The 24,938-nt window shown below is 34.5% G+C and overlaps 1 protein-coding gene and 1 long non-coding RNA gene across 4 annotated transcripts; one reads left to right on the forward strand and one right to left on the reverse strand.

The window, feature by feature from the left end:
- Positions 1 to 802: 802 nt before the first annotated feature.
- On the forward strand, positions 803 to 23,508 carry LOC120351373. The gene is made up of 4 exons (XR_005571351.1): positions 803 to 813; positions 13,717 to 13,722; positions 18,313 to 18,317; positions 23,370 to 23,508. It is a non-coding gene; the product is annotated as an uncharacterized LOC120351373 (long non-coding RNA).
- LOC120351371 lies at positions 3,027 to 12,772 on the reverse strand. 3 transcript variants are annotated; one of them, XR_005571350.1, is made up of 2 exons: positions 6,804 to 8,116; positions 3,027 to 3,268 (listed from the first exon to the last, which is right to left on the reverse strand). XR_005571350.1 is itself a non-coding variant. In XM_039428375.1 (2 exons), exons 1-2 carry the CDS (start codon positions 12,628 to 12,630, stop codon positions 3,164 to 3,166), a joined length of 246 nt encoding a protein of 81 aa, XP_039284309.1. In that variant the 5' UTR covers positions 12,631 to 12,772; the 3' UTR covers positions 3,027 to 3,163. The 3 variants fall into 3 exon arrangements, 2 of the variants coding, with proteins under 2 accessions (XP_039284309.1, XP_039284310.1); XM_039428375.1 differs by lacking the exon at positions 6,804 to 8,116 and adding an exon at positions 12,490 to 12,772; XM_039428376.1 differs by having other exon boundaries at positions 7,684 to 8,116.
- Positions 23,509 to 24,938: the final 1,430 nt, after the last annotated feature.

Raw genomic sequence — 24,938 nt, forward strand, 5'->3', positions numbered from 1 at the left:
CAATTTTTACTCTCCTTGCCCTATTACCATAGGTAAGGAAAGTATTGCTTTCCGAAAAAAATTAAGATACCCCAATATATAAATTTCTAAACGTTTCAAGGTCCCCTGAGTCCAAAAAATTGGTTTTTGGGTATTGGTCTGTGAGTGTATGTGCGTCTGTGTACACAATATCTCCTAATTAACGGAATGACTTGGAATTTGAAACTTAAGGTCCTTACAATATAAGGATCCGACACGAACAATTTCGATCAAATGCAATTCAAGATGGCGGCTAAAATGGAGAAAATGTTGTAAAAAACAGGGTTTTTCGCGATTTTTTTTTTGACTTTGACCTTTTTTGACGTTGACTTTGGTATGTTCAAAGTATTGACCTTTATTTACATTATATATGGTGTGCACAGCATATTATTTATTATTAGCCTATGTTGAAAAAAATGAAAGATGCATTCATGTAAATTTTGATGTATGTTTTGATTAAAGATATTGATTGATTGATTGATTGAGTGAAACACTCAACAATGGATCAAGTGCATAGGATTGTAAATGTAGTAGAGATATGTCTAGAAGAGAAAAAAGTTTGTTCAGCAGCTTTCCTTGATATAGGGCAAGCTTTTGATAAAGTATAGCATGAAGGTATTTTTTACAACCTGAAAAAAGTACTACCAAAGCAATTCACAGATTTATTGCAATCCTACCTGGCAGAGATACCTTAGTCAGGCATGAATATTCATATTCTGATTTTAAGAAAAGCAGGAGTTCCACAAGGGAGTGTGGTATTTTTTATAGGACTAGTTCTCTACCTACTCTAAACTAGTGATATTCCCAGCCTTGATGAAAATACTAAAGCAACATTTTCATAAGATACAGCCATATTAGCAGTAGACAGCAATATTCATATTGCAACAGAAAAACTACAGAGTTCCATCAACAAAATCCAAGATTGGACTAGAAAGTGGAGAATTAAATTGAATGAAGATTGAAATGATTAAAAGTCGATTCACATCAATTTCACCAATAAGTAGGACCTGCCCATACCAATAACTAACAACAACCAAGTTATACCAATGTTAATGATGCCAAGTATCTAGGTATGACCATGGACGCAAAATTTTGCTGGAAGGCCCATGTCAAGAAGAAGAGAGAAGAACTTGGAATCAAATAATAAAGGTGACCCAGAATAATGGGAACTCTTTATAACGCCATAAAACAAAAGTGGGAAGGGTAAAATGATTTTATTCAAACTAATTAAAGTTCAAGACTTTCCATTTGAGAATTATTAATAACAGTTATCACTTTTTGACAATTCATTGAGATGGTTTCCTCCTGCACGAATACACTCTTGAAATCTGTATTGAGATTCCTGAATGATTGCTGCAACATTCTAGCTGGGATATTGATTCATTCTGAATTATCTGTTTTAATTCAACCACAGTTATTGGTCAAATTGTAAAAACATTTGATTTGAGACAGTTCCACAAACAGAAAATTGCAGGTGGACAGATCTGTGATTCATGGGACCAGGAAATGCAACCTAATTGTGAGATTACATGGTTACCAAACAATAATCACTCGCACAGTTGCCATTAACTGCCGTGCAGTGTGGATTTTGCTCACAATTTGATCAATAATTTTGAATTAATTAAAACAGAATTAAAAATAAAATCCGCAATATCCCAGATGAGATGTTGCAGCGATCAATGAGGAATTGTCAACACAGATTTGAACAATATTTTTTCAGGAGAAAGACATCCAAATCAAGTAATTGTCAAAAAGTGATAGATGTTAATAATAATTCTTAAATTACAAGCCTTGAACTTTACATTAGTTTGGTCAAAATCATTTTTGCCCTTCCCACCAATGTTTTATAGCGTTTTTAAAAGTTCCCGATATTCTGGGTCATGCATTATAAGGAGCTGTATTGGCAGATCAGAAGAAAATCTGAAACAAAGTACGGTACTTCTGTACAAACATATATTAAAGCCAGTATGGACGTATGGTATACAACTTTGTGGGTGCACCAAAGACAGCAACATCTATGTCATACAACTATTCCAAAACAAGGTGCTGAAGAACATTCTCATGCTTCTTGATGTCAGAAACAGCGAACCTCATAGATACTTGCACGTTGATCTGGTGTCCAGGATATGGACAATCTGAATCCAGCTGCTAGACAATGCATGGTGTGGAGGTTCAAAATGAGGAAATTGTTCAAACTAGTGTAGTGCATGGTTCAACATCTATTTTGCGTTTTTAATGCAACATCCTTATCCTTTCTGTGTTGAATTATGGCTTAATTGAAAAATTGAATTAGAAAAATCTGGTGTGGCGCACTCACACAAATTTCCTAGCCGTTATGAAAATTGATCACCTGATGCTAGTTTTCACGTTCATCTCAAGTCTACTATTCAAAGATCTGAGCCAGCTGGTGACAGGACAATAATGCTGAAGACACACAAGGTTTGTTAGGCCTAACTATTAGAAGAGCTGAGGGTGTTATGCAAAAATATGTTATGTGAACTGAAAATACACTTTATAGTGAATGATTTTAATAGAATTAACAACAGTTGCCAACAGAAATTTGTACTAATATTATAAAAAGTTTTTAATCATTCAAGTATTTTTTCTCCTTTTAAATATATAAATGTTCAAATAAATAATATTTTCATTCGAATTTAAATGAAATTTTGTGAGAGAAAAATCATAATTGGAGACTGGGTCGGAAATCGATCGCTCTCGCCGGCCCTGTATTTTAGATTAGGTTTTGGTGACCTTGACCTTTGACCCAGGGGCCCAGCCTTCCCATTCTTATACTACTCTCTACAAATCTAAGCAAAAAAATCTGGTGTGGGGCACTCACACAACTTTCCTTGCCATTATGAGAATTGATCACCTGACGCTAGTGTTCACACGCATCTTAAGTCTACTTATAAACAAAGATCTGAGCCAACTGGTGACAGGACAATAATGCTGGAGACATACGAGGTCTGCTATCTTTTCATAGTGAATCATTTAATAGAATCAACAGTTGCCAACAGTTTGCAAATTGGATAATCACATTTTCTCGAATTACGAGCTCATTTTCAATTTTAGGTGAAAATGTTACTAAACATAAATTGTAGAGATTTTCATGTTGAATCTTTTCCACTGGAAATTGTACAGAATTTCATGCTGATTCTTTTCCACTCGAACAAATGTTTTGTTTAAATTGTATCTCAAGCCTGATAATTGGAAATTTAAAATCAAATTTTGCATAGATGGGGCTGAGCTCCTGAAATCAATCCAAATCAAATCAAAATTTTTTATTCACAATACAAACAGTTGAGGGTCCTGCCAAACCAAAAGGTTTTTCGGCGGGTGCCCAGTTACAGGAAAAAAAATGAGTTACAAAAGATAAATAAACTTAGACAAAATAAATATTACACTTCAAAGATTTTAAGTAAAAAATGAAAGAAAACTAATGCAAAATGAAAAAATAAAATAAGAAATATACATCAGATTTTGATACAGAATTAATAAAAAAAGGGAAAAATGAAAATTTATTAGAAAGGAATGAAATAATAAGGAAAAGGGAAAAAATTATTTTACACAAGTAATAGTACATTTTTATCGTTGAGGCAGGCGGCAGTGACAATAAAAGGAAAATTTCAAAACTTCTGCCAGCAAAAATTGAAAAATTCTAATAATGTAAGCATATACTGTAATTTTTCAGCATTTACTGTCAAACTTGACGTTTCTTAAATTATGTGTACGTTTGTAATATTATTAGTTTTATAAATTGATTGTGCTGTTATTATTGAGATACAACATTACATCCTTCTTAGAGTAATCACGAATATTTGGAGGTAGTCTGTTAAATAAGTAGGGAATTACATGATGTAGGGATCTTCTACCATGAATATTATTGAATCTGGGTACTACATACATTGACGGAGATCTTTAATTGTAGGGTGTGGGAGGAGCAAGGAGTCTATAGTATAAATTTTCTTTGAGGAGTATTACAATTTTGAAAAGGTAGAAATGTTTGGGCGATAAGGTATGATAGAATATTTGTAAGCTACGTGGGTTGTATGGATCAATATTATTAACATCAGGAATTCTGGTAGTTATACATTTTAATGTTCTTGATTGTATTCGTTCAACTCTAGATAAAAGATAATCGGCTGCACTTCCCCATGATTCAATGCCATATCTAATTATTGGTTCCATCAAGGACTTATAAATCAGATATAGGCAATCAGGGGTGATATTTTTATGCAAATAAAAGACTTTAGCGTTAAGCGCTTGAAGTTTTTTTGAAATGTAGTCTATGTGAGGACACCATCTCAGGCTGCTATCGATTATAATGCCAAGGTAACGGGTACTATTTACTAAAGTAAGAGACGGACAAGTGCAGATCTGAGAAGCATTTGCATGAAGGCAATGACGGTCGTGGCTTAATACAGTTGGATTTACGTTGCATCTTAGATGTGGAGATTTAAAGTGCATTAGTACAGTTTTTTTCCTGTTGATTATAAGATTTCTGTCATGGGACCATCTCAGAATTCTGTTTCAATCAAACTGTATTAATTGTTCAGCCACTTTTAAATTCTTATGTCCAACAATCAGAGCTGTATCGTCAGCATACATTAATACTTCTCCATGTCTGATTACTTTGGAAATTGAATTCACATAAATATTGTACAAAATGGGACCTAAAATGCTTCCCTGCGGAACTCCAAAATTGTCACATTTATATAACCCACTGTGATTGCCCCCTAGGTTAACCATGAAGTGTCTATCACTCAAATAGCTCTCAAACAATTTCAATACATTGCCAGTAATTCCAATATTAAGTAATTCTTCAAGAAGTATCCTATGATTAAGTGTATCAAATGCTTTTGAATAATCTATGAATAGCGCAAGAACATGATATCTGTCATTCAGGAGAGTATTTATTTAATGTGTAAAATTTACTAGAAGTGACTCAGTGCATTTTCCTTTTTGGAATCCATACTGATAATTAGAAATAATATTGTTCTGGAGTATGTATTTATTTAATTGTGTTAATAAATATTTTTCAAATTTTTTTCTGGTACTGACAATTTAGAGATTGGTCTGTAGTTATTGAAGTTATCACGTGCACCAGATTTATGAATTGGTTTAACTATTGAATTTTTCAGGGAGTCGGGGAAAATGCCTTTTAGAATAGATAGGTTGATCATGCGGCAAAGAGGAGTGCAAAGATAGTCTTCGAGGGTTTGCAATTCCAATACTCCTATACCATCAAATCCAGGAGATTTGTTTTTATCAATTTCATGAACTATTTGTTTAATGTCTTGAATAGTAGCTTGTCTCAGATAAAAGTTGTGATTAGGTGGGATTGAAACAGAGTCATCAAGAATTATTGGACATAAATGGGAAGTATTTATAATATTTGTTATGAAAGAATCCGCGAAGGCTGAGCAAATTTGGTCTGGATTTGAGAATTTGTGAGAGAAGTCTTTAAGGATTCTACTATCTGAGACGTCAGATGATCGTCCTAAAATACCATTTATACACTTCCATTTCTTCCTGATATTGTTTTTTGAATCATTGAAGCTTTTTATTATATAAGTTCGTTTAGCAAGTGTGATATCTTTATTGAGTTTGTTCCTATAAACTTGATAATCATTTTTGTACACAGTATTAGTAGGGTTGCTTTTGGAACGCCTGAATAAGATATCTCTTATTTTAAGCTTATTATATAGTTCATATGTCATCCAATTATTTTTAAAATCATTGGAATGATTGGTTTTAATACGAATAATTTTCTCAGATTGTTTTGTTGCACTATCAAAATTTAATTTAATCATTTCATATACCAAATTGGGAGAGGAAAGTAATTGACAACTATTCCATTCACTTTGTTTTAATAAAGATATACGTTTTTTCTTATCTATGATAGTTTTGAATACTTTTTGGTCATGATTGGGTTTCGATTGTGGGTTGCAATGAATTTTGCAACCAATAATATAATGATCGGAGATCTTTACATTGATGACTCCGGTATGAGAAATAAAATTACTATTTAGACGTAGGAATAAATTATCAATACAAGTTTGAGTGAGCAAACTTTGTCTGAGCTCTTCTCTTGTGACAGCAAAAGTATACCTTTTTTGCAACCATAAGAAAAAAGCATTGATTCATATAACTGTACAAATTGATCATTGGATTTAAGAATATCTAGGTTCGCATCACCGATAATGATAAGATTAGCTGTATTATCAACCTCAAGAATTAACTGCTCTAGATCAGTAATGAAATTATCTTTATGAAAACTGTGTGGTCTTTACAAACTTATTATATTAGGAGTCAGGTTATTAACATTGAAATTCAGCATAATATATTCTAGATTTTCTGAACTGAAATTGACAGATGCTTCCTTGAAATTAATATTTTTTTATAAAAGCAACAAGGCCATGATAAAATCTGCTTAGAGCACACTTGTATACAGCTTTATAACCATTTATTTGAAAAAGGCTACTTAGGTCAGGATCGATATTGATTTCTGATAACAAAATAATATCGATATTCGCATTATAGATAGCTACAGTAAGTTCGTCAAAATTCTGTCGCAATGATCTAATATTAAGGTAAATAATTTTGAACGGATAACTAATCTGTTGAGCTAACAAGGAAGGGACGCTCTTATCAGCAAGCCAGCTATCGATTGTCGGAAACGTTTTGTATGGCAAAACCATCTCCTCAATTTGAAAATCATTGTCAATCATGATTGTTGTTGTTGACTAATTAAAAGGGGATTGTAATTATAATTTTGAGTTTACCTGGGATAGTATGTTCATGCATTACAGAGAATAGGGTGATAATACACATTATATAAAAAGAGATTTGAAATAGAAGATAACAGGAATAAGAAAACAAATTATGTAACTACAAAGTACTACGAGTACAAATATCTTTAAATAATTTTGTCAAGGTCTGATTCGCATTTAATACGAATTACTTGTGCCTAAGGTTCCTTTCTTACAAGAATTCTACCCTGAGAGGTCCATACAAACTTATAACCAAGAGATCTTGCCTTATTCCTGGTTTGCACGAACAATCTTTTATTAAAAGCTGTGAGATTTTCATTAAAGAATACTGATTTATCTGACGGGTTTCCTAGAATTTTGTTAGTTGCTTTTGCTGCACGGCCTTTAGTAAGCCATTCAGCACGAACCAATTTCGAAACAAACTGCACTATCAACACAGGAGCATTTTCTGATGAATTTGCGGTGGATTTTCGGACAGGTAGTCTATGAGTAGCACTCACATCACTTTCTCTAAAGTTCAAGTCTATTTTCTCAGCTATGTGTTTCAAATCCTCGAGCGGAGACCTATGAGTTGCATCAAGACAGTGAATTTCCAAGTTATTTTTTCTACCGTATTGTTCAAGTTCATTAATCTGCATACTAAGATCGTTAATGATAATATCCTTAGCGCTAATTTGTTTGTTCAGTTTGGCAATCTCACTAGTCAAGCTTTTATTTTCGGTACGTAGCACTTTTATCTCATTGAGAAGTTCATCATATTTAGAGGAGATAAACACCTGACTCGCCTGTACAGAATTAACAGTCGTTTCAATACTTGCTAATATAGTGTTCAAAGAATGGAGTATTGTACGAATTTCCGCTTCATTAATATTATCTCTAGGGGTTTCATTACCTGGAGATGCGATCCCTGTTGCCCCTTTCGAGTTTTTACACACATGGAAACAACGCCATTTCTTTCGCTCGTCCTCCGACATACGACGATATGTAGATTCTTTGAGACTGCACCCGAAATGAAATTTATTATTACACCCAAAACAAGTAACGACGTCACCTGATGCTGGCAGAGAACTGTTGCAATAATAACACTGCGCCATCACAATTAATGAATAATAATTTAAATGAAAGTTTTAAACTTGAATTTTAGGATGATGAAACAAGAAAATTTCGTTATCTGAGTTCTGCTGTGATATCGACGTCCGCTCGCCTCGAACGACTGATTACGACTTTTACAGGTATTATACAGTATTTTATTATATAGTATATATACAGTATATTTTACAGTATACTTTTACAGGACTTTCATAATTTTTACAGGTATGGGACTTGTGGCAGTTGATAGAGCTTATCAATGACTATTCTAGGTATGAATTTGATCAAAATCGTTCAAGCCATTTTTGAGGAAATTGCGAAAAACCCTGTTTTTGACAACATTTTTGCAATTGCATTTGATCGAAATTGTTCGTGTTGGATCCTTATATTGTAAGGACCTTAAGTTCCAAATTTCCGTTAACGTCGCGAACATGAGCAATTCACTTTTAATCAGCTGGCTATATCATCTGTATTTTTACAGAAAAGGTAAGATACAGATATAAAAAGCTTGGCATCAGCTGATTGATAGTGAATTACAAATGTTCGCGGCGCGTATATACGTACGCACCTTTAGGTTAGATTAGTGAAAAACACTAGATTAGATTAGAATTTTTACCCAAGATTTTCATTTTCCATGGAAAATCAATCTATAACGAATAAGGGTTCCAGGGCCTGTTTTGGAATTGAGTGTTTGGGGAAAAAACTTGAAAAAATTGATTACACATTACAGTAATTTTGATTGCAAATGAAATAATTGATTACTCTCCCATCACATGGCTTCCCATCTTCAATAAGAAGAATGCAACTTTGGTTCTCGAATGATTCTTCTCTGGAAATATCCTAGACGAGAAGAAGCGAAAAAGTCAAATGGTTGATAACTTTCCACTCAAGCAATATCATAACGATATTGCTGGCTATCATAGTGTATATTATTTCAGTTCTGGAGATGATACACTCGAAAATCAATGAAAAATAACAGTGTTGAATGATCAATTAAACCACAATCCTTCCATTAAAGCTCAATACTCGATATTTTTTCATTAGAGTGTGGATAGAAGATCAGTGTAGAATAGACGGTTCCAGGCTGTTTGCCAAAAACAGATTTACCAGACAACCATTAAATTTCTTGCGTCAAACACATAATCATTGGGAGAAAGAGAGACAGAAGAGAGGAGGGTAAGTGAGAGAAGAGAGTGTGTATATATGAGTAGGAGTAAAAGAGACATCTCGATTTTTTCCCCCCACCAACATTAACATTTACCATAATCGCACTCAGTTACTATACGATATGCTAAAAATATAATTTTGTCTTTCATTTACGTCACTGGATGAACGCAAAACTATACTATAATCGCCGCCATCAGCCCAATATTAGCGAAAACCTAATTAACTGGACTGGAGTCACTAGAGTCATCTTGAGAATTTTGTATTTGAAAATAATCTTTGAAGACAAATTTCAACTGTCATGGAAATTTCACATGATTATGAAACCCATTCTAGAAGCAAAAGGATGTAATTCAATGAAATAATTTCTACAGATGGAAAATAAATAAATGATAAATCTAGCTGTTGTCAATATTTGCAGTAGCAGAAGTCTTCGGGGTGAATTACAGCATTTAATTCGAATTTTCGTTTAATAATAATAACTAATTTCTACATTTGTTATTTAGTTTTATTGTTTCCATAGCCAGTTGTAAAGTGTTTTGGCTTGATAAAATTGAATTGATTTGAAATATGAAAGTTCTGAACTGAAATATAATTGCAATGAACGTCACTCCACAAAATTGAAAGAATTTCAAGAGAATGATTCTCACTACCATATTTGGAATACTTGGGCGTGTCTAGTCTCGGCCAATGACGAGCTCAACCTTTCATTGGTCAACAGCTAATAACCAATCATAGTATAGGACTTCACCCAAACTATATTCATTCCGTTAACTGGGAGATGAGATTATGTGTACACACACACACGCGCGCGCGCGCGCGCTGGCACAAACACACACACACACCAATACCCAAAAACCAATTTTTTGGACTCACGGGACTTGAAAAGTATAGTACTTTAGTACCAATAATAATTATAATTATAATTTATATCATAATTATAATTTAGTACCAAAATGTTTATAATTGTTTTGGAGATTAGGCCACAACTTGGCATGAAAATTATTGTGTTAAATCATTTGAATAATTGATTGATGTGTTTGAAGGGCTCTGTAGAATACAGACTAATTGCATCAAATTTTGTGGTATATTGGGTTGGGCAAGAGTTGACCTCGACTTTATTCATTGGCAATTAATATTTCCCGTTAACAGTTATCAAATTAGCAGTGATCAGGCTATTTGTGCTTTTGTTTGATGCAATTGAAATTGAAATTCCAAATTAAGTTTATTTGAATTTGTTGACTTCTTTCTTTGCAGATGCTAATCTTTCCATAAAATGTAATTTATATTTATGTTTGTTAACTGTTTTTGGATGGAAATAAATTTGATTTTGATTTTTGACTGGAATCCATGGATCTGTTACTTAATCTGGAATTGTTGGCATAGTCTATCGCTTACTTTCCATTTCACTAATCCACAAGTGTGAAAGCAGCCAATCCACTGATTCTTTCTTCCATGGAAGTCCATTCATAATAGTTAGTATAACATTTATTGTGGCTGATTTCTCATATCCTAAACTTACTACCATAAATATTAGAATGGGATCATTTTAATGTGAATTTGCATAAATCTGTATACAGTTTATTCAATCACTTTGATTATTGACTACAATTATATGATTTCTTTCTCTAATCTTCGCTTGAAACCAAAAGCTCAGAGATGAAAATTTCGATGTAAATTAACATGTAACTCAATTTAATTTCTATCTAAATAACAATTTTAGTATTTACTTGTGATCTATCAATATCAATAGGCTTGTCTTGTGTCATATAATGACATCATAAAAGGGAATAGGAGTAGCTGATGGAATATGTTTTTCTGATTAAGTTTTTAGCTGATTCCGAAACATGAAAAATCAGGCCTAGTAGCATAAATCCTGTTCAATTTCAATCATGATTAAATTTTATGAGAATTGATCATAGCAGGGTTTTTTAAATAGAAGGCTTCTCTGATTGGTTCTCGTGGTATTTAGTCCGGATTAGGAATTAACAGACAGTGCAACTTGCTCTCTCAAGGCCATGGCTGCGTACAAACATAGAGCAACAGAGGTACCAATACAAAAGAATCTGAAGAAATTAGTCACATTTCTATCACCTCACAATGAACAACCATATGTTTGGAAAGATTGATTCAAAATTTCTTTTGTTTTCATATGGTCATTTTCTGCACCATTCTTCCTGATGTTCCTTGAATACTGCAATGTTTTAAAATGAGGTCGCCAAATTTGGTAACTCAACTACAGCTATTATAATCTTTTTCATCTGCTCACACTCTCACGTTTTGAACAGACTATGGAAAACTTTTGTCTGATCAGCTGCTACTTGAAGGACCAATAATCCTTTCTCAAGGAACTTCAGCGAATTTTCCCAGAGTTGAGACCTGTTCCAAAATAATGTTTTTTGTCGCAAACCCACTATATTCCTGATTTAATCAGAATCGTTAGAGCCGTTTTCAAGATCCATCTGACATACATAATATATATCCTAAAACACACAGTCATATTCAAACAGAAATTTCTTTCTTAGTATAATTGACTTCATTGATTATGATTTCAATATTGGGGCACCAAGCTTTGCTCCTTATTTATTTATTGATAAACAGAACACAATTCTTCAAAATGATTGGGGAAGGACAAACAGGCACAGCCAACACTGTTTCTTCCCCGAATTTTGATTTATACACTATAAATGGTCCAAAAAGTAGGTTATGTTTCCTTGAATTGCCCCCTGTGGGTTGGGGGAGCTTTGAGTTGAACATCTTACTCAAGAATGTGTTGAAAACCAGAATTCACCCACAGTACCCCTAATTGTCATAGGAGGCGACTAAAAGGGGCCCAAAGTCAACTCCAGAAGTTGTCTTGCCTTCAAACCCACGGGATCTGCCCCATCAGGGCAGTTTCAAAGGGGCAAAAAGAAAAACCCAAGAGACCAGAGATGGGTGAAAGTCCAGGCACAAATGTGGGTCAAGAGGCTGAGCCAGGGGTGGCCGGGTGCCCTAGAGGCAACTCGACCACCCCTTTCTCAGCGGAAGTAACTTCAAAGAAGGCCAGGAGTGGAACTCACATAGGTCACGGGGACTAATCAGTCTGAAGAGCTGCCAAGTATATTGACAAGCGACCAGTTGATAAATGTGATGTTAGTATAGGGAAAAACTCCTGGTTCTTGTGAAGGACACAGAAATTGATTTGCCTAACTAACATACTACTTGGGAACACAATAAGCTTCAGTTGACATGTGGGGTTCTTTGAACCTTTGGATCCTTGAATCAGCCCTTCAAAAACAATAAATCTGTCCTCCAAAAACAATAGTATTTAGTATTTTTTAGTATTTATTTAAATAGGTCCATAAAAGGGATCACTAAAGTGAAGCCCACTGGGACACGTCAAAAATGTAAAAGAAAAACAACTGCCCAGAGGCAGAAATCAAATAAGAAAATAGGCACTCACCACACTGCTCTCCAACATACAGAACTCACGGAGTGAGTACAGAGGGTGATCCGTCAGCAGGCTCCTCAGAGCCCCTCGAAACCGCACAGCAGGCAGATCCCTGGCCAACAGAGGCAGCCTATTATAGAGGCTGATAGACATATGAGCCAGACCAGTCTGAGTTCTGCTCAGCCTCTGGTAGGGTAAATCCAGCCTGAGTCTACCCCTAGTCTCATACGGGTGGAAGCTCTGTCGGGTCACGAGCAACCCCACGTTTGCGTGTGTTCTGCAAAGGGTATGGAGAACATAGAGGGAGAAGACGGTGAGGATCCTCTCTTTGATAAAGAGCGGGCGACAGTGAGCTAATCTACCAGCCCCACAAATAATCCTCAGGGCCCTCTTCTGGAGACGAAGGACTCGGGCGACATCTGTGGCTCCACCCCAGAGGGGGAGGCCATATAAAATCACGCTCTGAAAAAAGCCAAAATAGCACATTTTAAGATAATGGGGTGGCACACTGTATTTGAGACCCCTCAGCAGGAAAACCACTCTGCTCAACCTGGCGTGGTAAGTAATACATGCATGGTATGTAATAAATATAGTAGCCTACACTTGAATTCAGGTCCAATTTTCAGTCAAAATATTCGAAAACAGAAAGTTTCAATTCAGATTGTTTACGAACCAAATTGAATAACAAAATAACTCTCACTAATCACTTGACACTGTAAAATAATGATCAACTTTGAATATTATGATATACTCTAATTTAGAGTGATAGACCATGTCATGTAAACAAATCAGAATATTTTTATAAAATTTCTTCTAGATAATATTTCTTGTGAGATACGGTAAGCTGATTGAACGATTACACAGCTGATCTCCCACACATGCACATGCATGTTCTGTTATCGAAAGACGACGAAATTATAGACATCTGTTCTTCCAAGGATGAATTATCCTTTTATTTCCTTCAGCGAGTTTTCAATACAATAAACGAGATCAATGTAAAAGTTTATCAGGAAACTGTACATTAATAGGAACACTGATTATATCTGGCACGGTATTGGACCATATAAACAGTGCGGGTAACTTTGAGGGGTTAACAAAATACGGAGGACTGAGGAAAAATACATGAAGCGGATTAACTTACTTGATGCGGTTGTAACATTGCGGTTTTAATGATGACTGGGTTCTCAGCCAGCTCTGCCGGGAGATAGCACCCTTCTCCTCCTCCTCGGAGATAGGCAGAGTTAGGTGGAGAGAGAGAGAGAGAGGGAGAGAGAGAGATGGGGGAACTAAAGCAATAAGTTGCACTGTACTGGTTGCATTCTAACCAGTCCGCCCACAAATTACGTTTCAACAGAATTTAAATAACGTGGAATTTGAAATACATAAGTGGAGACAACAAATTATAACACTGAATAAAGTAACACAAAATAAGGCATTCAGAAAAAATCTGTTACAACACTGGAACATTTTCCTAGTGTTGTAGTTCTGTATACATTCTAACTATTAATGGGAAGCATGATCACGCGATTCACTACACGCTTCATGACCCCACTTGAGGTGTGAAGTGTCACCCCTCTGGTGATATTGTCGGCGCCAGGACAGATCGCTTCGACTATTGCCAAAGGCTACAGGGTTGGTGAAGTGTTCAGGTTTTTTAGGCAGTAGTGGAGAATGCTTCACATTATATGCAAGCACTGAGTTGCATAGCCGACCGCCCACCTGGTGCATTACATGAGTGTGTTATTGTTTGCACACAACATTGTCTGGTGCCAATCTTTTCTCATGAGAGAAGTGCCTTTTCATAGAGGAGATTCGATTATGACCTAATTTTACATTTTCTTCTTTGAACGGTAGCGCTATAACGTACCGGCCAGAAGGAAGGCGCTTTGTAGTTTCAGTAAAGAGTCTCCCGCAATATTTATGTGAAGGATCTTCTGGAGCGACGGTTGGAGCTTCTTCTGATTCCCAAAACTAGTGAAGCACTTCATTGATTGGTTCTATACAAGCGAGTAAGGCTGTAATGGCTTTAGGCTGGCTAGCAGAATAAACCTTTCCGATAACGACACAACCGAATTTTGTATTCAACACATGAGGCCCAGACACAAACTTCAATAATGTGTGCTCACTACATAAAATGTCGATGAAGCAATCAGCACCTATGATTAAATCAATCTTACAAGATTCATAAAAATCTCTTGTCTGCTAATTTTAAATTTGCAAACTGTCTTAAGTCTTCTGAATTGAAACTTACGGTAGGTGATTACACGTTAGATTCGATGACACTGTAGCAGTGGTACTCAATTTGAAGTGCGGTTGAAATCTAGATGAAATACTCAGGTCAATGTCTCCGTAGGTAATTGACGTTCGAGACCCAATTCCGACTAGCCTTCTGCCAGAAGGTCTTGGTTTTAAATGTAACTTGTTCATGAGTTCTCTAGTGATCACGGTGACTTGCAATCCAGAGTCAATCACCACACGAGCGGTATGAGTGCGATTAAATACATCAAACACAATAACTTGAGCAGTACCCAACAAGCAATTTGAGGAGTCAGATGCAGAAAGGCTGTTATCACATACATTAGAAGTGGAGTTTTCTACATTAGACTGTGTATGATCTGGAGGAAAAGAGCAGTGGACTTTGGTAATAAATTAATGAAACAACTAAGAGTGTTATTTCTGAATCTAACCCAATCACACATTAAGTTTTAAATTATTGTTGTTCATCCAAAATTGATCAGAAGTTTAATGCAAAAGGATCATTGAAGTTACTGGTAGCTAGAATCTTAGGGAAAATTAATTAATATATGAATAATAGGAAAGGTCAATGCCAAATGAGAACAATAGGTTTATAATCATACAAGAATATATTTTGATAATTCAAAGATTGGTGCAAGATAAAATTTGAACATACAAAAGTTCTAGAAGTGCAAATAAACATATACTGAGTCAAGAATGATTGACAGTAATAATCCAATTGATGAAATTCAAATTTAATAAACTTGTGATGTTTTAAATGTGGGCAATCACCATGTCAATGTGATGATAAAATTTCTTAATACTTCTGAGATGTAGTTACAAGTAAGCAAAATTTCAAATAAAATAGATGAGAACTATAGTAGGCTATTAGAAAATACTAAAAAAGATTGAGTGTGAAAACCTTCCAATAAAATTTGATATAAGTGATGTTACAGGAATGCAATTTTAACGAGAAATACAATACTGATAATACAATCTTGAGAATGACTTATTATAGTGCAGATAATGAAAATATGATTGAATCAGATCTAATTGTAGAACTTGAAATAATCTTCAAAATTGAATGATATGTAATATTTGAATATTGAGATATTAAAGATAAGCAAAAAGTTACAAAGATTCTTGTGAATCCAGATTGGAGAATAGACTTGAGAACAAATTGATTGAGGCTGTTATAATTGAATTGATTAACTAGCATTTGTAAAAAAGGCTTAAAAATACTAAACGTTAACATTCATGATAAAAAGATTCTTACAAATCAAAACAAGAGAATGGAACTAAGAACAAAATAATTGAAGCTGATAATTGTAATCATAAGTCAAATTGTGATAGCTTTGACTAGAATAAAAGATAATTGAATAGATTCAAACAAATTTGGTGTACAAAATACATGATAATTCAGGTTTGAACCAGTGAATGGCAATGGGAAAAAAGTTGCTAAATTTCAAAATGACACAATGTAGCCTAATTGGCCTATGAATAAATGGTCAATAAAATCTGATTATGACAATATAACAATATGTGTATGTAAAAATAAAAAAATGAACTTAATACAAAATACTTAGCTCAATGTAAAATTAGCAGCTTCAAAGTGCCAAGAGATAGGACATGCCCAGGCCAGGACATGTCGATGGGAAACTGCAGCAGAGGCAGGACTACCGGAGGAGCAAATGTTCTCACAAAGAGAAACATGGAGTTGAGTGAGGATCCAAAATGATGAAGTTGTTCCAAGGGACGAATAACGGCAACAATGTGACCATTTAGTGGTGACCAGCTATGATGCAGTAAAGTCACAGTGCAACATGATGCAATAGTGAGACAATCTTATGTGAAGAACTTGGAGCACAACTCAAATTTGTAAAAAGTGAGTTAGAGTTGAAGAACGAATGTTTGAGAAATGCAATTTGATTGAAATTCATTGAAACCTGAGTCCAAAGTAACTTGGAAAAATACTTAAGTAGACATGTAACATGTAGTTGCAACGCACTGAATCGAAAGCTATGAAAATTTAAGACTTCGAAGCTTAAAACTCAAGATTGATTGATGACTTGAATGTAGACACTTCATAACATTTGAAAAGTGATCTGAAGATTGAAATTGAGTGCAAAATACGGTTTCAAAACTTGAAAAAGTATTGTAAATATTATAGAGGAATGTAGGGCATTTTTGATTATTAGAAATATTTATTGAATATAATTATAAAATCATTTTAATGATCACTTGTAAATCCTTTACATAGCTTTCCACTTCAGTAGAAATTTCATAGTTATGAACAAGTAATTTCGACAAAAATTGTTGACTACAATGAAAATCTTTGTGAAACACTTGTTCGTAACAAGCAAATCACTTGTAAACTTGTAGAAATTCATTGTTGACAGTTGCTGCTCCTATTTGTGCTCTCTCTAAGCGCGTGCGCGTTCCGAACCGAACGATTGGAAGTTGGAAAGAACAATCTCGGAAGCGATAAGGATAAACGATAAGCGATTCACAAACAACGATATTGCATATTTTGGATTGAAAAATGAAACACGTTTTGGAATTACAGACTTTGAGAGAAATATGACAAAATAATAGAAATGCAATAGGTTTTTCACAATTACACTCGCAAATTTGAACACTTGACACTTGAATTAAAAGATCAAATTAGTAAGAACAAACTCAGAACTTGGATGAATAAATTTGTGGTAAGGATACGATTCACAATTACAATAAACGAGATCAATATAAAAGTTTATCAGTAAACTGTACATTAATAGGAACACTGATTATATCTGGCACAGTATTGGACCATATGAACAGTGCGGGGTAACTTTGAGGGGTTAACAAAATATGGAGGACCGAGGAAAAATACATAAAGCGGATTAACTTACTTGATGCGGTTGTAATGTTGCGGTTTTAAAGATGACTGGATTCTCAGCCAGCTCTGCCGGGAGATAGCACCCTTCTCCTCCTCCTCAAAGATAGACAGAGTTAGGTGGTGAGAGAGAGAGAGAGAGATGGGGGAACTAAAGCGATAAGATGCACTGTACTGCAGGGGTGCCCAGCCCCCCCAAGGGCAATGGCGCAAGCCCCCCCCCCCAATCCAAGTGTAATGCCCCCCCCCAAAGTATCCCAATTCCCAACCCTTTAGTTTTTGGCATTAGTCAGTGTATGACAATAAAATTCACATCTTACATTCTAATCTTCCAAAGAGCATTATTTACCTTTGTTCTAGTGAGGAGTTCTTTCTGTTTTCATAATATTGTAAAAATATATACCATCGTTTCTTATCTCTTTCAAAATAGAAATAAAGTATCTTTTTGATATTATTTTTGAGACTAGCAGTGCACCCGTTCTTGTTCGGAAGCACTAAAAAGTACTACATTACATCAGGAATAACTACATTACAAATATTTTAATAGGATATTAAAATATAAGTAAGGGAGGCTTCGCTTTTTAAATCTAAAGGTTACTTATAAAAAGTTGAATAATAATATCATTGATATTCTTTTATTGCAAAAGAATATTGCATAGCAATTTTGGTAAACATTCATACAAATTTGGAACGATTTTATTCATACAATATATAATGTTGGCAAGTTTAGGTATACTAAATTCTATACTATTAAATGAGAAATTTCTGTTTAGATGTTTTGATGTTTATATGTTTGTATTTCACCGGATCTCGAAAACGGCTCTAACGATTCTCACGAAATTCAGAACATAGTATGTTTATAATATAAAAATTCGATTGCACTAGTTCTCATCCCTAGGGAAACTCGCTGAAGGACATTAAAAGAATTTATTCATCCTTGGAAAAACAGCTGATAATTTCGTCGTCTGTTGATGGTGGAAGTGAGTGAGCGAGTGCATGTGTGTGGGACTCAGACAAAATTATGACTCAGCTGTTGAACTTTTGTACCTTATTCAATCAGGTACCTGATTAATTCCAGTAGAACCAATCAGATAAGCTATCTTTTTGAGATGGTCTTCTGTGATTTGGTTCTCGTGAAATTAATCAGGATTAAAATTTAACATGCTTTTGTGAGAAAAATTTTTGCATTCCTCTGCGAATTAATCTCAATCCACTGTGATTAGATAGAACCTTTCTATATGAACTATGAATATTTATTATAATTTCTTCTTTCTTAATAATTTTTATATGCTTTTGTAGGTACCCCAGAGCGGAGCTCGGTGCCCCGATATTTATCATAAATTGGAACAGGTTGTCACTGATGTTGTGTTGTTGGTAGTATTTACTTTTTAACATTACAGGAGTAAATAATAACACAAGTCGAACAAAATGTATCTTCAAATGGTTTGGTTTTTGGAATAAAGATATCATCTGAACAAGTACATTTTGTAAATTCTATCTATTAATACCAAATATCGGGGCACCAAGCTTTGCTCGTTATTTATTCATTGATAAACAGAACTCGATTCTTTGAAATGATTGGGGAAGGACTAACAGGCACAGCCAAAACTGTTTCTTCCTCGAATTTTTATTTATTCACTATAAAATTTATAGTTGGAATATTTAATATTCCAAAAAGTAGGTTATGTTTCATAGACTTGAATTCAAGTGAAATTTTCAGTCCAAATATTTGAAAACATAAAAGTTCTAATTTAGATTGTTTACATACCAAATTGAATAACAAAATAACACTCACTAATCACTTAGAACTGTAAAATAATGATTAACTTTGAATATTATGATATATACCATCATGTCAACAAATCAGATTACTGTATTTTGATCGAGTCAATTAAAATTTCTAGATTTCTCGCGAGATACGATGAGCTAATTGATTACACAGCTGATCTCCCACACAGGCACACGCATCTTCTGTTATCGACAGACGACGAAATCATCATCTGTTTTTCCAAGGATGAATTATCCTTTTCATGTCCTTCAGGGAGTTTTCTCAGGGATGAGTCTACTATATTCCGAATTTCGTGAAAATCGGTAGAGCCGTTTTCGAGATCCGTTGAGCATAAATAACCATATAACCAGATAGCCAGATATCAGATATAAAAATAGAAAAATACAAACAGATATACAGAAATTCCTCGCTTAATATGATAGGATAACAACTTATAGTCCAGTCAAATGGTCGTTTTTCAGGAAACAGCCCCGAAAAAATTTTTTTTCGATGGTTCTAACTGTATTTTGGGGCGCTAAATTCTAATCTGAAATTTGCTCACACGCCAGAGGGCGACTTCACCCCAAAAATTTTGGACTTTTTTCAAGTTTTCCATTTAATCTCGAGAACCTTGAATTTATCGAGATAAAGCATTCTCTATATAATATTAAAGATAATAAAATTTTATTTCCAATGAATTGACTGGTCGCGCAGGACTACTTTTTTTATTTTTTATCTGAAGTGTTCCACAAGATACACAACTTTGAATGTGCGAGAAATTTGTGATATTTCCCCCATTTTCACAGTCTCGCATATGCAACGTTGCGTATCTTGTGGAACACTTCAGATAAAAAATCCAGAAAGTAGTCGAGGTTGTGATGAATTTTCTCCTCTTTTCACTCCCATGAAATATACTTCTGTTTTCAATGCCGTTAAAAAGTTACAGCCAATTGAATGATGATCTTTATTTTCTCATTTTTCTTGCGATTTTACTGTTATTAAAGAGTCTCTAAAATGAGTACAACACATGATAGAAGCTTGCGATTGGTCTTAAATGAGAGAACATTTTATGCTCTATAAGCTGAGTTGCCATAAATTGATCTTGCATCACTGTTTATATCGAAAAACTGTCGAGACTGTAAAAATGAGAAAAATATCGAAAATTTCTTGATTTTTTGAATCAAACGTATCTTACTTCACGATTATATTTTTATAAAAATCATTCATCTCACATAAAAGAGGAGATTCTTTTAGTTTGCGATGTTTTTTATAATTGCATTCCCATTTCAGAGACATTAATATCATCATAAAACGCCTTCGAAATTAAAATGATTATTATATTAAAATGTACATTACATTTAACTTATCATTGTGCTTTTAAGAAAATTAAGTTGCAACAGCAAGGAAACTCAAACACAGCACAATTAAAATTAAGCAAAGGAAATCAGAATAATAGTGGATGATGAAGTTATAATTTATTTTTTTCAAAGATTTACCTTCAAACTCATAGGCTTGAAATTACTAAAATTCCTGCATACAAGATATTATTATCAATTGTATTTTTTATGCTTTATTTATATTGAGTTACACTTTGCAGAATAATATAACATTGTAAAGGTGGAAAAAAGTATTAAAATTAACTACATTAGGATATCTCTATTTAATACCTTGATTTTTTAGCCATGATTCAAAATGTTGACATAAAATATAAAAAAATCATGCCCCCCCAAAAAAGGCGCAAATTGCGCCATGCCCCCCCTTACTGTACTGGTTGTGTTCTAACCAGTAGAGATTTTCATGCTCAATATTTTCCACTCAAAATTTTTCGTTTAAATTATATCTGAGACCTGATAATTGACTATCTAAGACTGATAATTGGAAATCTAAAATTAAACTTTGCATAGATGGGGCGGAGCTCCTGAAATTTTTACAGATATGGGACTTATGGCAGTTGATATAGCTTATCAATGTGTACATTCTGTGTACAGTAAATTGTTCCAGTTCCAATCGTAAATTGTTCCATCACGTGACTAGTGCAAAATGTTCCCATGGAACGCCATTTCAAAATCATTGGTTCAAGCTTTTGGCACGCACATATAAAGTTGATTTACATAAAATGTGTCGTTTACTAGCTGCATGAATGAAGAAAAGCTGTTTTACAAACTTACCGTCTAGAAAAGTGTGCATTTCTTTTATTCCATTACTCTAAAATTTTCTATAGAGAAAAATTCATTTAATGGATGGTTATCAAACATCATATTGTTGGTCAGGTATTCTTTCGCTATGCTATAGTGAGGTCCACATTATAATGACAGTATTTGATCAACTTTGGTTTTGCTATCCTTGTCTATCATTTGACAAAGCTGGTGGTACTATCCTTTTCCAGGTCCACAACGATGCCAAATATGTTTTTGACAGTGTGAAAATATAATTCATTAATGCAGAGAATCGGCATCGCTATTCTTCTATCTTTATCCACTGCCATTATAAAGTGGACCTCACTATATAGTAAACAAACTATCATCGCATGCGCAGAGAAGCAAGCAGACTACAATAATCGACCAATTAGAGCTCAGATAGTTGGACCTGTACCAGGTCGGACAATTTACCACGCTTCGACTGTGGGGCAGGATTTTGGAACTGGAACTGGTTTCTGGTACAGAATCTGTCAAAACTCTTCCCATGGAACGCAGAACTTTTAACCTGGTAAATTGTGAATCGGACAATTACCACATTCCATGTACACAAAACGGGCCCATTGACTATATTAGGTATAAATTTGATCAAAATCGTTGGAGCCATTTTCGAGAAAATCGCGAAAAAACCTGTTTTTGACTACATTTTAGCCGCCATATTGAATTGCATTTGATCGAAATTGTTCGTAAATCCTTATAGTGTAAGGACCATAAGTTCCAAATTTCAAGTCATTCCGTTAATTGGGAGATGAGATATCGTGTACACAGACGCACATACACTCATACACACACACTCATACACACACACACACACACACACACACACACACACACACACACACACCACACACACACACACAGACCAATACCCAAACCCCTCTTTTTTGGACTCAGGGGACCTTGAAACTTATAGAAATTGGGATACATCATTTTTTCGGAAAGCAATACCTTCCTTACCTATGGTAAAAAGGGCAAGGAAAGTAAAAATGTCAAACATAATTTTATTGAAATTGGAACAGTAGCGATCATAAACATTATTATCTTCATCTGATCTAAAGTAACCAAATTATAATAAGATTCACATCAATGTGTCAGCATTGTTTGAATGGGGAGCATTGATGCCTATTAATGAGGAATACTGACAGTTTCAAGTAAATATTAACGAACTTCTATGCATATTCTCCAACATTTTTATCGAAAGCTACCTTCTATCTTCTTTGGTAAAACAATCAATGTTTGGGAATAATTGATTCATGGGAAAGGCGCCTTACTTCTATGGAAGATATTTTTACATTAGGAAAAGCAACAACAGCTGTTACTTGGCCGTTTTAAAAGATAACCCCTTTCTTTCGCCCAAGTTAAATTTTGGCCGAATTTCCTCATTCTTTGCAAACAGATTCCACAACGGACACTTCAGAAGCTTTAAAAATACCCTTCATTGATATATCATACTGAATTATTAAAATTTCATCGAAATTGTATATTAATTAGCTTTTGTGATCTGTCGGATATGTAAACAGAATTAGTCTTGATAGAATAGGGTCAATTGATAGAAACAACTCCCGTCATAAAATTTTGTCTTTTTTTGTGTAGTTGAGAAGTTGATATTGTGGTAATTATTCATGTTGAATGAAAAAGACTAAGAAATTGACAAAAACCACAGATTTATTGATACTTAGAAAGACCGGTTCCGGTTATTACACCATTGTCAATCTCTGATAAACGGCGGCTTCAAGTTTATCAGAGATTGACAATGGTGTAATAACCGAAACCGGTCTTTCTAGTATCAATAAATCTGTGGTTTTTGACAATTTCTTAGGCCCAATTTCACCAAAGTTGCTTAAACCGCCGGTTTCGAAACTGTGGTTCCTGGCTGAACAGAAGTTTTGAATGCTGACGGATTTCACCAGCACGAACTGACCAAAGATTCCCAAACCGTCGTTTTAGAGTATCGTGAAGGCAGTGAACCCGCTGACGTCATTTTTATAACCTAAAAACTTTGTCGTGCTCTCATAGTTTGTTGTTCTAACATCTAAGATGGAGGAGCGTGCTCGGTGCGGGTTGGAAGAGCGTATATGTGTACGCAGCTTAACATGTTAAGAATACGAATAAGAATATTTATAATTAAATACATTGTTAACAATGCATTTATAAACGTCAATAATAGGCACTAGATAATACATAGTAGTCTAGTATTAGCCTACAAATAGTTTTGATCTAGTCAATCACATTAAATTCTTGTATGCTATAAAAACTTCCAGCACAATTTTCAATTTTCTCCTGAAGAATGCAAGAGGCAATGATTTGATATTCCTAGTAGTAAAGAATTGTAATGTTTGACAGATGTATACACACGATTTTTTCGAAGTAAGTTAGTGAACCTGAGCTGTTGAACTCTGATATTATTTCTATTTCTGGGTTCACATCCATGAGTCATGTTATGTTTGAAGGGACGGATTCAAGGATCCAAAGGTTCAAGAAACCCCACACGTCAACCGGAGCTTACTGTGTGTCCCATCCATGAAAGACACTATTTAAATAAATAAAATATTCAGATTACTACTATGTGCTAGGTCAAAAATAAAGGGAGTCATTCTATTCTATTTTACATAACTAACACTGAATAAAGCCGCATTTACACCAAAGTTATTAACAAAGTGTTAATATCTTAATCATTATTAACAAACACATATGATCATCACGTGTATGATAAGTTATGTTCAATCTAATAGAATCTATAAGGAACTATCCGTCAGGCTCGCTTCGCTCGCCATATCCGTCTAGGATATACAGTCGTCTAGGATCGTCCAGGAATGAGATCAGCATGATCTCGCTTCGCTCGCCTGCATTTTTCATTTGAGCATTTTTATCATATGTTAGGACAATCCAGTCGGGGGTCCAGACTAAATGTCTGGCTAAACGGATATGGCGAGCGAAGCGAGTAATATCTTAATCATTATTAACAAACACATATGATCATCACGTGTATGATAAGTTATGTTCAATCTAATAGAATCTATAAGGAACTATCCGTAGTAATATAATATTCCCAGGATTGAAGTAGCAGTGCCCAATCAATTTTTCCGCGATAAATGCATTTAAATCTTCAACTTGGTGCCAACCTAACAAAGTCAACTCAACTTAATGCCAACCTGACAAAATTATCAATTTAGTTGCCAGTTAACAACTGTTTCGAAGAGGTACTCTATCTAGATTATAGTTCTATAGTAACATATGATATGGAAATTTCAATTATAATTAAGAGATTGGGAGAAGAAGAATATACATGCTAAAAGACGAACTTTAAACCCTTAAAAACAACCCTTAGACTTAAAATATTGCCAAAAGATTTCTTAGTGCGCCTCTAAAGGGCCAACTGAACATAACT

Source organism: Nilaparvata lugens, chromosome 5 (genome assembly GCF_014356525.2).
Source record: "Nilaparvata lugens isolate BPH chromosome 5, ASM1435652v1, whole genome shotgun sequence".
Taxonomy (NCBI): domain Eukaryota; kingdom Metazoa; phylum Arthropoda; class Insecta; order Hemiptera; family Delphacidae; genus Nilaparvata; species Nilaparvata lugens.